At 39.3% G+C, this 12,621-nt stretch overlaps 1 protein-coding gene across 4 annotated transcripts in view; it reads left to right on the forward strand.

Moving 5' to 3' along the window:
* TXNRD2 (thioredoxin reductase 2) overlaps window positions 1-12,621 on the forward strand; it is a 50,781-nt gene that overhangs the window by 11,651 nt on the left and 26,509 nt on the right. For all 4 annotated transcript variants that reach the window (XR_005589752.1, XM_039505912.1, XM_039505914.1 and 1 more), the window contains 3 exons: window positions 7,737-7,756; window positions 8,149-8,240; window positions 11,450-11,624. Coding sequence is in view for 3 of the 4 variants with exons in the window: in XM_039505912.1 (XP_039361846.1) it covers window positions 7,737-7,756; window positions 8,149-8,240; window positions 11,450-11,624 (287 nt within the window). In the remaining variant the exon portion in view is untranslated. The remainder of the gene's footprint in view (window positions 1-7,736; window positions 7,757-8,148; window positions 8,241-11,449; window positions 11,625-12,621) is intronic.

The raw sequence follows: 12,621 nt of genomic DNA on the forward strand, positions 1-12,621 counted from the left end.
ACCTGAGAAACCTGAAATTGCTATTTTGAAACAAAATGTAGGTGCCATTCACAGTTCTGGCTACTTTGAATAAAGAAATGCAGTGTGTCTTCAGTTAAACATCAACAGATAAACAGAACCCTTCAGTACAGTTTAAAAGGAAACTAAATCTGCAGTTGTTTGCAGTATATCAGTCACCTCTTGAATTGGGAGAGCATGATTTATGTGAGGAAATTGTTTTTTTTTAAAAAACTAAACACAAGATTTATCCCTGTAAGATGTTTCTATGAAAATGTGGCTTTTGTCCAGTCGCTGTTAATGCAAGTTGTAACAGTGTAATGTGGGAGTCTAGTGTTTATATGTTGCATTCCTAAGCTTTAGTCAAAATAAGCCTTGAGGGGCTACAGTAGCATTTCTGTACTTTATCAGCCTGTGGTGAAACTGATGAAGGAGGGAGCTGTTCACATTCAGAAGGGTTTTTTCTGTCCAATTTATTTCCCTTATAAATATTCCCAAGGTTCAGTTTAACGCCTTTTGTTTGCATTCTGATCTGGGTTCTAATTATTCTGCTATTTTTACATATCTCTTGTATTTAGCAACATATAAATTACAGGGCTGTCAATCTTCAATTATTTTTCTAAGGGAGACTTAAAAACGACCAGACCAGACCAGCAACCAACCAACCTAAGAGTCTTAAAAATCCCCTGATATATACACACAATAAAATCCTTCACACCAATAGTGAGAACTGAAAGACTGCCATAAAATCAATCCAACCTGAAGGAGTCTTCCTCCAAATGAGAGAGACTTGGCAGGTGTGAAGGGGCTGTGTTCTGGCTTTTAATCCTGCCTTTTTGACGCTGAAGATGTCAAGGAGCCTGTTGGTTTGTAGGAGGGGCTGTAAATCAGATTAACTGCTGATGTTATATATGGCCACTGACTTGCATCTACTTCTCATCTAATAAAAGAAGGGAGCAAATGTATGCGCAAGTCCTTGTTCTACTCCTTGTGAATATTTCCTTATAGAGACTGTGTTGTGTTTTTCAGCGTTTGCAATTGCTGTAGGCAATGTTGGCCCATTGTGTGCTAGAGGAGGAAGGTGCACCTTCCATTCAGAGATAAATCCAGGTGCCCTAGCATTGGGCAAATTTATCTCTGAGAGTGATAAATTATTTACTGAACTTTGACATGAACCACTTTGAGTTTCCCTTTTAGCGCCACCTGTTCCCCCAACCTCTTACTGCTGTTTAAATTGTAGTGGGGATTAGGTAGATGTTCTTCAGGACCATTTCGGAGCTTCCATCTTTCTCGCACACCTTGTGCTCTAGCTCCACTCGCCAGGTGATAGTGCCCTTTAATTAGCCTGAGATGTGGCTCCTGGGCGTCATCAGACGTACTTTCCCTTGCCAGTTCTGCATCCCCCTTGCTCATGCCATAATAAAAACCCTGAAGTGGAGGGAGTTGCACCTATCAAACCTGAGTTTCCCTCATGGCCTCAGAGAATAGGGATGGGACTTGCCCAGGGCCATGTAGCAAGTCAGTGGCAGAGCCCCAGATTCCTTGACCCTCACTTTGATGCCCTCTCCACTGGACCACATGGTCTCACTAAAGTTTAATTGTTTTTAATGGCAATGTGTATTCGGGTTTTTTTATTTTTTAAAGGGTTTCTTGTATTAGTGTTTTGAAACGTTCAAACCAGTACGTTTTCATGAGGGCTAATGGCTCTGCCAGTTTTCAAAGTATTTTAAAACCAGTTATACCTTTTTATGCAAAAATGTATATCTACATCTAGCATTTTATATTACACGTATCTTTACTATTAAGGCGAAATACAATATCTTATGTCCATGTCAAATGTGCTGCATCAAGCACCATCCTGGGAAATTCTGCTTAAACCAACAGTTAGGCAAAACACAAAAGAAAAAAACAATACAGATGTTTTTATTGCAGGTTGATCTGGGAAATGTATTGGCCCTCTTATGATCCCGTCTCTTTAAATGTTGCGTCTGTACAGTTTGCAGCAAGGGAGCATTCTGTTGGCACTTGAAGCTTTAGAGTTAATTGAGGAAAACCACTGGTGGAAGAATACCTCTATTCAATGGATTAGGCAGCTGTTGCCTCCTTCTGCCATCTCTGTGGTGGCATTGCTCCTTACGTTCTAAAAGCCTTACCTTTCTAGAAACAGAAAGAAGAAAAGGTGGGTGGGTGTTAAAAAAGCCAAACCAGATGTTAAAAATACCTCTGACCCCTGCTTCAGATACCATTAAATTTCTTTTAAAAGCCTGGATGTACAGCCAAAGATCAATGTAAAAAATGGGGACTACCTGAATGCCTCCTTATTGAATCCCATATAATACCTATCTAGGTATTTTGATCCTTAATGGGGAATTTCCTTAATTAGTGAACTTTCATGCTTTAAATATAGTTTTTGTTAAATTATAGGAGTTGGTTGAATTTATTGCCAAACAATGGGATTTAAGAGTATAAAAACAACAACAGAGTATAGTACCAGATTTCACTCCCAGGTTCTAAAAGGGATGTGGTTTAATAGATGGCAGTGTGCGTAAATCCATGATTATCCAAACTCTTTGTAATAAGCTAAAGCCAGAAAATCCTGATATATAGTCTTCAGAGACAGACAGACTACATATTTGAGTGTTACCTAAAAATAATGTGGTAAAAGCCAAAATATATATAAATCTAAAATTTTAACAATAGCTAAACAATAAAAAAGAGCTAATAGCTCCTATAGAATCAGTGGTACAATACAGTTATATTATATTAACTGTTTTCTTAAAAATAAAAATCACTAATTCAATAAACATGAGCTCCTTAAAGAGCTTTTGAATAATATTTATAAGCTCAGTCAGTGCTGCCTTTTTGTCCTGTCTGCATTTTGCATGGAAATAGGTTCTTAGCATTCAAATTAAGGTAACCCCTTGCCCCTGGTATGACTTCTGCTATTCTACATTTTTTGTTTGTGTTAGAATAATGGCCTGAATTTTAAATTCCAGATTCTGTAACTAATGCAGGTTTTCAAGGGAGATTTAAGAGTGTCAGTCATTTTCTCATCGACAGTTTATTAAGCTTGTTGCTAGGGGTGCAGAAGTGCTTATTAATGTACTACATGGGAGACTAAAAGAAGCCTAATACTTTGCAAGTCTCCTGGACTGGATAGTCAATCCTTTTCAGATTTTTTTAGTTAACCAAATCTTGGTCTGATCCCCTGAGCCCATCTATTATAGAAGTTAAGTAATACTTTACATTAACTGGACAGTTGCAAGCTTCAACTGTCTTCACAAGATTTATCAGCGTTGCTTCAGATGATAACTCCAGGCACATTCCTGTCACCCAGCTCTCATGATGTTGGTGAACATGAGTTGGTTGCTTCTGCAGGGCACCCAGAAAGTTATTCTTAGAGTAGCCATTTTTTAAAAATGTAATTATATTATTAGTACTTGTAGGGATTAGCTCTGTCATTAGAATTATCCATTCTAGCATCACCTTGCCTCTTCCAAAAAAAACCCCAAAGAGCTAATTTCACTAGGCCACCCACAACTAAATTTTCCCTGTCTAGGATTTGTCATTTACTGTACAATATTTGACTGATGTTGAGCAGGGTTTTTTCAATTTTATTTGAGAGGATTTATGTTACTTTATTTCTTAAATCCAAATACAGTTACACTATTTATCAGTTTTCTACTGTCAAGGTGCTCTTATGGACCAGGATGTAGCAGTCTCGCCTAGTAGTTAGAGCAGGAGTCAGGTCTAGTGGGCAGAACAGCAGTCCAGGTGGGGAATGAAGGCATGGATCTGCATCAGAGTCAACTGCCAGTTATTACAGCCAGGGGATAAGCCAGAGTCAGAATCAGGAATCGAAGCTGAGGTCAGATGCCAAATGCCAGAGCTAAGGATCAGGATCAGAAGGCAGAGGCTGGGGTCAGAGCCGGGACTGGTCACTGATGAGTGGAGGGGAGGAGAAGGCAATGATCAAGAATGGAGCAGAAGCAAGGTCAGAACAGGAGCTAAGGTGCAGGTAAGGGAGGAGTCAGGAGCAGAGCAGGAATGAGACTGGGTGCAAGGTCCAGTGCAGCCATAACAGGAAACTATCTTAGTGCTCGGACAAACTTCCTGCTCCTCCTCCTGGCTTAGAGAGTGTAGCTAGACCAATTGGTGGAGTGGGCGATCCTCCAATCAGAGCTTCTGTGGATGGGGGCCTGGCTGGGGTGATAGTTCTAGTCCTAGCCCACCTAGTTTCAGTAGCCATTGGGTGGAGGCCAGGGACTCCCAGGGTAGGGTTCAAGACCAGGGACATCACAGGTAGCAGAGTGACTTCTTTCAGAGATATGTGCTCTACAAACAATCCTTAAACAGTACCTTCTTCATTGAAGGAGGATGAAATACTGAGTTCTAAGTAAAGGATTTAGCATGCTTGTCAAACAGACAAGATTTTCTTTTCTTTTTTTCAGTCTGTGGTTGCTGTGAGGCATGAAATAGCTGTTCTAGGCTGGGGACTATTAACCTCTAAATTGGTGGTGGGAATCTTCCCTGAAGATGGAAAACCCTAGTGCTCTTCCGGCCGCATTTGTGAATTCTGGGTTCGAAGTACAGTACCAAATGTTCCCCATTGAACATTGTCAATGGAGCAAGGAATCTGTGTCCTTGACACAGCTCCTCTGTTGCTAGTATCTCTCTGTCAGGATTAGGGCTGCACTGAATGAGGTGCTGTTACAGGCATTTGCAAAAACAGGGATACCTAGAGTGTGGATGCATCCCTGGCCATCTTGGCTAATAGCCTTTGCTGGATCTATCTTCCATGAACTTATCTGTTTCTTTTTTGAATCCGGTTATAATTTTGGCCTTAACATCATCCCCTGGAAACAAGTTCCAAAGGTTGACTGTGCATTATGTGAAGAAGTACTTCCTTATGTTTGTATTAAACCTGGTGCCTATTAATTTAATTGGGTGACCCCTGGTTCTTGTGTTATGTGAAGGGGTAAACAATACTTCCTTATTCATGTTCTCCACACCATTCATGATTGTATAGACCTCTGTGTGTTAGACCATCCTTGCAGGGGGGAAAATACCAGAGACATGCACCACAGTAGCATTTAATTTCAAAAAGGGGAACTACACAAAAATGAGAAGGCTAGTTAAACAGAAATTAAAAGGGATGGTCACAAGAGTGAAATGCCTGCAAACTTCATGGAAACTTTTTAAAAACAACATAATAGAGGCTCAAACTATATGTATACCCCAAATTAAAAAAAAAAAAAGTAAGAGGACCAAAAAAATGCCACTGTGGTTAAACAACAGAGTAAAAGAGGCAGTTAAAGGCAAACAGACATTTTTTAAAAATTGGAAGTCAAAGCTGAGGGAAATAAAAAGGAATAAAAACTCTGGCAAGTCAAGTGTAAAAGTTTAGTAAGTCAGGCCAAGAATGAAGTTGAAGAGCAACTAGCAAAAGACACACAAACGGGGGGGAAAAAAAGTAAGTACATCACAAGCAGGAAGCCTGCCAAACAATCGTCCGGGCCACTGGACAATCGAGCTGCTAATGGAGCACTCAAGTAAGACGAGGTCATTACGGAGGAGCTAAATGAATTCTTTACATCGGTCTTTACTGTAGATGATATGTGGGAGAGTCCCACACCTGAGCCATTCTTTTAGGTGACAAATCTGAGAAACTGTCCTAGATTGAGATGTCAGTAGAGGAGATTTTGGAACAAATAGATAAATTGAACAGTAATAACTCTCCAGGACCAGATAATATTCACCCAAGAATTCTGAAGGAACTCAAATATGAAATTGCAGAACATTAACTGAGGTATGTAACCACCTAAATCACCCTCTATACCAAATGACTGGAGGATGGCTAATGTAACACTGATTTTTATAACAGGCCAGTAACAGGCCAATAACAGGCCAGTAAGGCTAACATCAGTATCAGGCAAATGGGTGGAAACTATAGTAAAGAACAGAATTATCAAACACATAGCTGAACATGATTTGTTGGGGAAGAGTCAACATGGATTTTGTGAAGGAAAATTGTGCCTCACCTGTCTCTTATAATTCTTTGAGGGTGTCCACAAATGTGGACGATGGTAATCCATTGGCTTTCAGAAAGCCTTTGACAAGATCCCTCACCAAAGGTTCTTAAGCAAAGTAGGTGAGGAAAGGTTCTCTGCTGGATCCAGTAATTGGTTAAGAGAGAGTAAACAAAGGGTAGGAATAAATAGTCAGTTTTTATAGTGGAAAGAGGTAAATAGCAGGGTCCCCCAAGTAGCTGTACTGGGACCAGTGCTGTTCAGCATCTTCTATAATATAATTGGAGATATACCTATCTCCTAGAACTGGAAGGGCCCTCGAAAGGTCATTGAGTCCAGCCCCCTGCCTTCACTAGCAGGACCAAGTACTGATTTTTGCCCCAGACGACCCCCCCCTCACGGATTTAACTCACAACCCTAGGTTTAGCAGGCCAATGCTCAAACCACTGAGCTAGCCCTCCCTCCTCTCTCCCCCAACCTCAAGAATGTGTTTTAAAGAATCTGGGAAAAGAGGTAAACAGTGAGGTGGCAAAGAATGCAGACAGTATAAAATTACTCAAGATAGTTATGTTCAAAGTCAACTGCAAAGAGTTACAAAGGGATCTCTCAAAACTGTCTGACCAGGCAACAAAAGGGCAGCTGAAATTGAATGTTGATAAGTTCAGGGTAATGCACATTGAAAAACATACGTAATGCTGGGGTCTAAATAAACTGTTAAGAAAGAGCTCTTGGAGTAATTTTGGATAGTTCTCTGAAAACATTTGCTCAGCATGCAGTGGCAGTCAAAAAGCTAACAGAATGGTAGGAACCAATAGGAAAATGATAGTTCATAAGACAGCAGATATCATAATGCCCTATCTAAATCCATGGTACGGCCACACTTTGAATACTGCAGACAGTTCTCATCACCCCATCTCAAAAAAGGTATACTAGAATTGGAAAAAGTACAGAGAAGGGCAACAAAAATGATTAGGGATATGGAACAACTACCGTATGAGGAAAGATTAAAAAGACTGGGGCTGTTTAGCTTAGAAAAGAGACTACTAAAAGGGGATATGATAGAGGTCTACAAAATCCGTGCCTAGAAGAGTGTCAGATCCTCTACTTTTGTTGCAATCCCATTTTGTGTGTCTATTTATTAATTGTATTGTGATAGCACCTAGAGTCCCCAATATGGATCAGGACCCCACTGCACTATGTACAAATACAGAGTAAGTGATGGTCCCTGTCCCGAAAGCTTACAGTCTAACTTAACATCAACATCTATGTTGGAACATAAGCAAAAAACAGTTTTGCTCCAAGCAGCCAGCTTTCACCTGCAATTTGCAACCCAATAAATGAGTTTAGTCATGATTCATTTTAACCCCTCGTTACTCCCACTTTGCATGTGTGTGCTTTTATCTGTTTTGTTTTTCAGAACGTGTTTTAGATCTTTTATTTCACAAGATAAAAACAACTCCATTTTTTATAAACCTATCTATTTTTTTCATTACTAAAATAGGTTCAGAATGAAATCTGACACTTTTTAGTGTGTTTGTCTTTATGTTGGAATTTGAAAACCACACTCTTACTGTTTCCATCTAACAATGTCAAATGTACAGCTCAAACCTGTAATCTTATAATCATACTACACACCAGAAAATAATTTTGTATCAATTGTGTGAAAATATGCACAAGCTCATTCCACTGCTATATTTTTTTCCGTAACAGGTTGGTGGTTGGAGCCAGCTGTATCCTTTGTAAAAGCTGTAACGATTTATGATTACGATTGGCATATTTTGTCTTTTCTGTGAAGGCTCAATTGTCTAAATTCCCCCACTCTTAAACTGTTTACCTGCATCAGCAATTAAACTACATTAATTGCATTTTGAGCAGTACAGTCACAAGAATTCAGATCAGATGATGGTGCATTCTTAGGGTCTTGCAAACATATATTTATGGAGTTTCCTGTAATATGAACACTAGTTTGCTTTTATTCTTTCTTTTATACAACAGCAACATCATTGCCATGGATATTTCATTGATTAGAATAATCCAAGTCTCGTTGTGGCAATATCCTTGTTTTGGTTGTTTTTCATCTGAAATCATGTAATCTATATTCCTTTAATTGATTATTCAAAAGATGTGTCCCTGGAGTGTGCCGGTTTTCTCACAGGCATTGGACAGGATACCACGGTCATGGTTAGAAGTATCCCACTTCGAGGGTTTGATCAGGTAACCATCAGTATAGCTTCAATCTCTTGAGATGTGTGCGGTGTTTTTGTTTTCTCTATAAATAGCAGCACTTTCCTTCACAAAATATTACCTTGTAGGTGTGTTATAAATTTTAACTCAGTTTTACAAAAGGGCACGTGTGGAGGGGAGGCCTAGTGACTTGCCCAAGGCTACAAAGGGAATTGGATCAGAACTGACATTAGAGCTTGGTTGTTCCTGACTCAGTCTTGTAGTCAGCTCACTCGACCGTACTTCTTTTTTTCTTCTGCTTAATTCAAGCAAGAGGAAAGTGACCAATTTGATTTGCTCTGGTTGTCCCATGGCTCAAAGCATCAAAGACCCTCTCTCCAAAATTAGCTTAATTTCCACTCTTGTACTGGCTGAACCAGTCTTGCTTAGACTTTCCAAGTAATTCTCTCTCATTCAGATAACAAGCCTAAAAAATTGCAGCTGGAAGGGTGAAGCCTTTGGAAAGTTAATCATCTGAAAACAGAGGCTTAGAATTGAAACCAATATGCAACACTAGCTATAGCTGTCATTCCCACTGTAATTAGTTGGATTTTTGTAAACAGTTGTATATAGTAGATGTGCATAATCGTTGCATGTTAAATATTATGGTTTGTTTGATAAGTATAAACTTTTTAAAAATAATATTTTCCATATTTCTGTGGAAATGGGATGGGGCAGATGATTTTAAAATATGGCTACATCTCAAGAATTTGAAACAAGGCACAAAATATAGCCTAAACCTGCTAATATTCTGTGGTTTATTCTCATCTTGCTATGAGGTCTACACCTGTAAATCCATAAAATCTTAGGGTATTCATAGAGTGCCATGAATGTGTGAGCCCTTTACAAAACAGAGAATATCCTTTCCCTGTGGAACTTTGTTTTATGTGGATAGAAACACCACACGGGATAATAGTTTAAACACGAGTAAGAGTGGAGTCAAAACAGGTCTGGAGATAGGTGTAGTCAGACTGTAACTAGGTTGAGCCTGATAGAGACTGATGAAGTAATATTGATATACCAGGTTTCAGAAGAGAAATAACATTGGCATTTTCTTTACTGTATTGCCAGCCACAACTTAGCTTGAAAATAAAATGTTAACATATAAGCCAAGAGTGAGCATTTCTTCTGTGTGGGGGGTTTTGTGATAATATCCTTGTTTATAAGTAATAAACAACTCATATGATAAAGTACAACCTGACTCACTACAATCAAGAGCAATGACATCTTTGAATAAACCTGTCAGTGGGACAGTTCACTGCTTGCCAGCGATGTGGCGTTGATTCAAACGCATTTATCAAAGGTGTCTCCTGAAAAACCACCATTTCCTTTTGTAGTAAAGCTTTTCAGGATACCTTAATGATTCACGTTTATTGCAGAGACGTATGATAGGTGTAGTGGCCACAGGAAGCTCTGTGCTAGTTGGGTTATGTAAAGGTCACCCATTTTCAGACTACCAGTAAACCTGAAATTCTGACGATGTTAAGTTGAATTAAATGATTCTTTATAACTTTTTGATATATATCAAATGATGTGGAAAACAACCAAGCTAGCACTCCTTGCTTTACATTTTTAAAAGTGACCTACACACTTGAAGCCGCTTAACATTCTGAGAGGCAGGTAAGTATAACTTAGTCCCTTTTTATAGATGGAGAAGCTGACACACAGAGGCTAAGTGGCTATCACAAGGCTATGCAATATGTCTGTTGATGGAATAAAGATTGCATCTTGGGACTTACTGGCCATGCTCAGTGCGGTAGATGATGTTGGCTGTCTACACAACACTGAACAGTTTTTAAATCCCAGTCTGACTATTTTAAATAGTTGCTTGTAAATAGGACATCAGAGCTGTCATACACACTGTTCTTTATCTGAAAGTAAGCAGCATCATAATTCAGTCCACTCACACATCTGTGGTTCTCCAGTTTGAGACATTTGTTTTTTCCTCGCTGCCTGCCCAGAGGGGAGTGGTGTATGTAGGATAATGTTAGTCACCTTCTGCAGAAGCAATGCTGTCTAAGAGCAGCTTTATTAAAGAGATATAGTAGTCATAGATGCCCTACAAAACAAAATAGAGGGTACAGATAATAAACAAGACTGGAGTTTGGGAATCATCCCCTGTATATAAAAGACACATACTGGTATGTGTACACTCATGTCAGTAAGGATGATGACATGTCTACCACCTAACTGGTAATATACTGGGCCAAAGATGCATCAAAAGATCTGTAGCGGGTAATGAAAAAACACAGGTATGTAAACATCAAAAGGCAAAACTGAAATTAAAAGGAATTTTCTAGCATTTTTGTCATCTTATTTGAGATGGTCCTCGATTAATAGCAAAATGATCATGCATTCCAGCCCTTTCAGTCCCCTTGGTGACTATTAAGGCCCCTTGCAGCATGTAGCACATTGGAGTTAAATTATGTAGCAAGGCCCCCAAGCTGATTATATACAAGGAATTATACCACAGCGTACCACATCGCTAATTGATTATGGAATATTTGATGCAATGCTTTGTTGAAAAACCAGCTCTTGCCATGGATAAATATAAAGACTTACCTTCCTGATCAGCCCAGTGTTTGGGCTGTGGTCAGAATGTGTCTGTGAAACCAGTGAGATCTGGCAAAACAGGACAATTAAAAATTAAGGCCAAAGTGTGACCTGTGTTGTAAGACGTGACTTGCAGTGGGTGTAAATATACTGATTCTTAAAATTATAGTGAATCTTTATCCAGCCACTGTAGTTTGTCAGGACCTCAGTTTGTCTGTTATGTGAGAAATCCCCAAGTTCTGTCAGGTTCACTGGATTTCTCTGGCACAGCATGAGAAATCCCAAGGCATGAACATTAGGTTTTCTGTTAATGGTAGAAAAAAAATTGTAATTGTATTTTTACACGCTGATATTTTACATTCTCTATTTCCTATGCAATTTGAATGAGGCTAGAGGTGGTATATTCTAAGGCAAGGCCAGCCAAAACAAAGAGAGAGGTCCTCAGGGGACAGCTGTTTAAATCAAAATGATCAGGTTTTTTTAGGAAGCTGCAAGGTTGCATAGGTTTGAAATAACAAAGTATGCTTGACGTGGTTGATGTATTCACTAGGTTTTAATGAGCACGAATGAGTTGTGGATTTTTGAGAAGACTTAAAAGTTGCTTGTTTTTAAATAAAAAAAAATGTTTAGGTTTTTTTACTTCACAGCAAATGTCCTTCTTAGTAACCGATTACATGGAATCGTGTGGTACAAGATTTTTAAAGAAATGCACCCCAAGTAAAGTTGAAAAGTTGAAGAGTGGCAAACTGCAAGTTACCTGGAAACATGCTGACTCAGGCCAAGAAGAAATGGATGACTTTGACACAGTGATGTGGGCAGTAGGTAAATTAGATCATTTAAAAATAACTGCTTCTTAAAAATGCTTTCCACTCTTGAAATGAAATCCCTCACCCCTGGTGTTGTGTGGTGTCAAACAGCCTGCCCCTCTACAGGACTTAGCACCTGACCATTGATTCTCACTCTCCTAGGCTTGACTTGTTCAGTTACAGTCCAAAAGTTCCTTTTATTCTGATGTGCAAGGGGGCTGCTGTTTCTGCTAGCTGCCTCTAAACTCCATGTCCTCCACTGCAGTGCTCAGCATCCAGTTAGGAGAGAGAGAGAAGCAGCCTTCTCTAAGAGCCCCAACATCTCACAGGAAATCTGGTAGCTGGAGGTATTCGTGTATCTCGGACTCTCCCAGTGAAGAGCTCAACTGTTTGTCCTCCACTCACCTAAACTGCGCTCGCCTGAGGCGTGAGAGCCGACTCCTGAATCAGTCCTATATACAGAAATGCATGGCAGCCTCCAAGCCATTAAACTAGTCACCAAAAACTTTATAATCACGAATGAAATGAAACAGGTTTTCCACTTCAGTTGCATCAAATGTTATAGAAAATACCAAGCATATTCATGTAGAGTCCAAAGTATTGAGTAATGTATAATATAAGGCTTCCAGTACATGGAATGGAAAACATTTTTTCTGCCTCACTTCCCATGACTCTGCCATCACTATCATTATCAATTTGCCTTCACTTGCTGTGGTCCCTTATTTAGATTGTACTCTTTTTGGAGTATGGGATCTATTGTCTTCGATTTTTGTAAAGCTCCATGCATATCTATGGCAGGATATATCAGCTGAAGCGGGGAGAAATCTGGCTAACAGATTGCATTTAACAGACCAGATAAGATTTGCTCAAGAACTCTGACAGTGGGAAAAAAAAATCTGTTTTACCATGATTTCATTATTATTCTAATTATAATACTTCTATGATACTCTTTCCTCTCTTGATATTGCATTATAATGGTTGGTTTCAGAGCGGTAGCCGTGTTAGTCTGTATC

Source organism: Mauremys reevesii, linkage group 18 (assembly GCF_016161935.1).
Source record: "Mauremys reevesii isolate NIE-2019 linkage group 18, ASM1616193v1, whole genome shotgun sequence".
Taxonomy (NCBI): domain Eukaryota; kingdom Metazoa; phylum Chordata; order Testudines; family Geoemydidae; genus Mauremys; species Mauremys reevesii.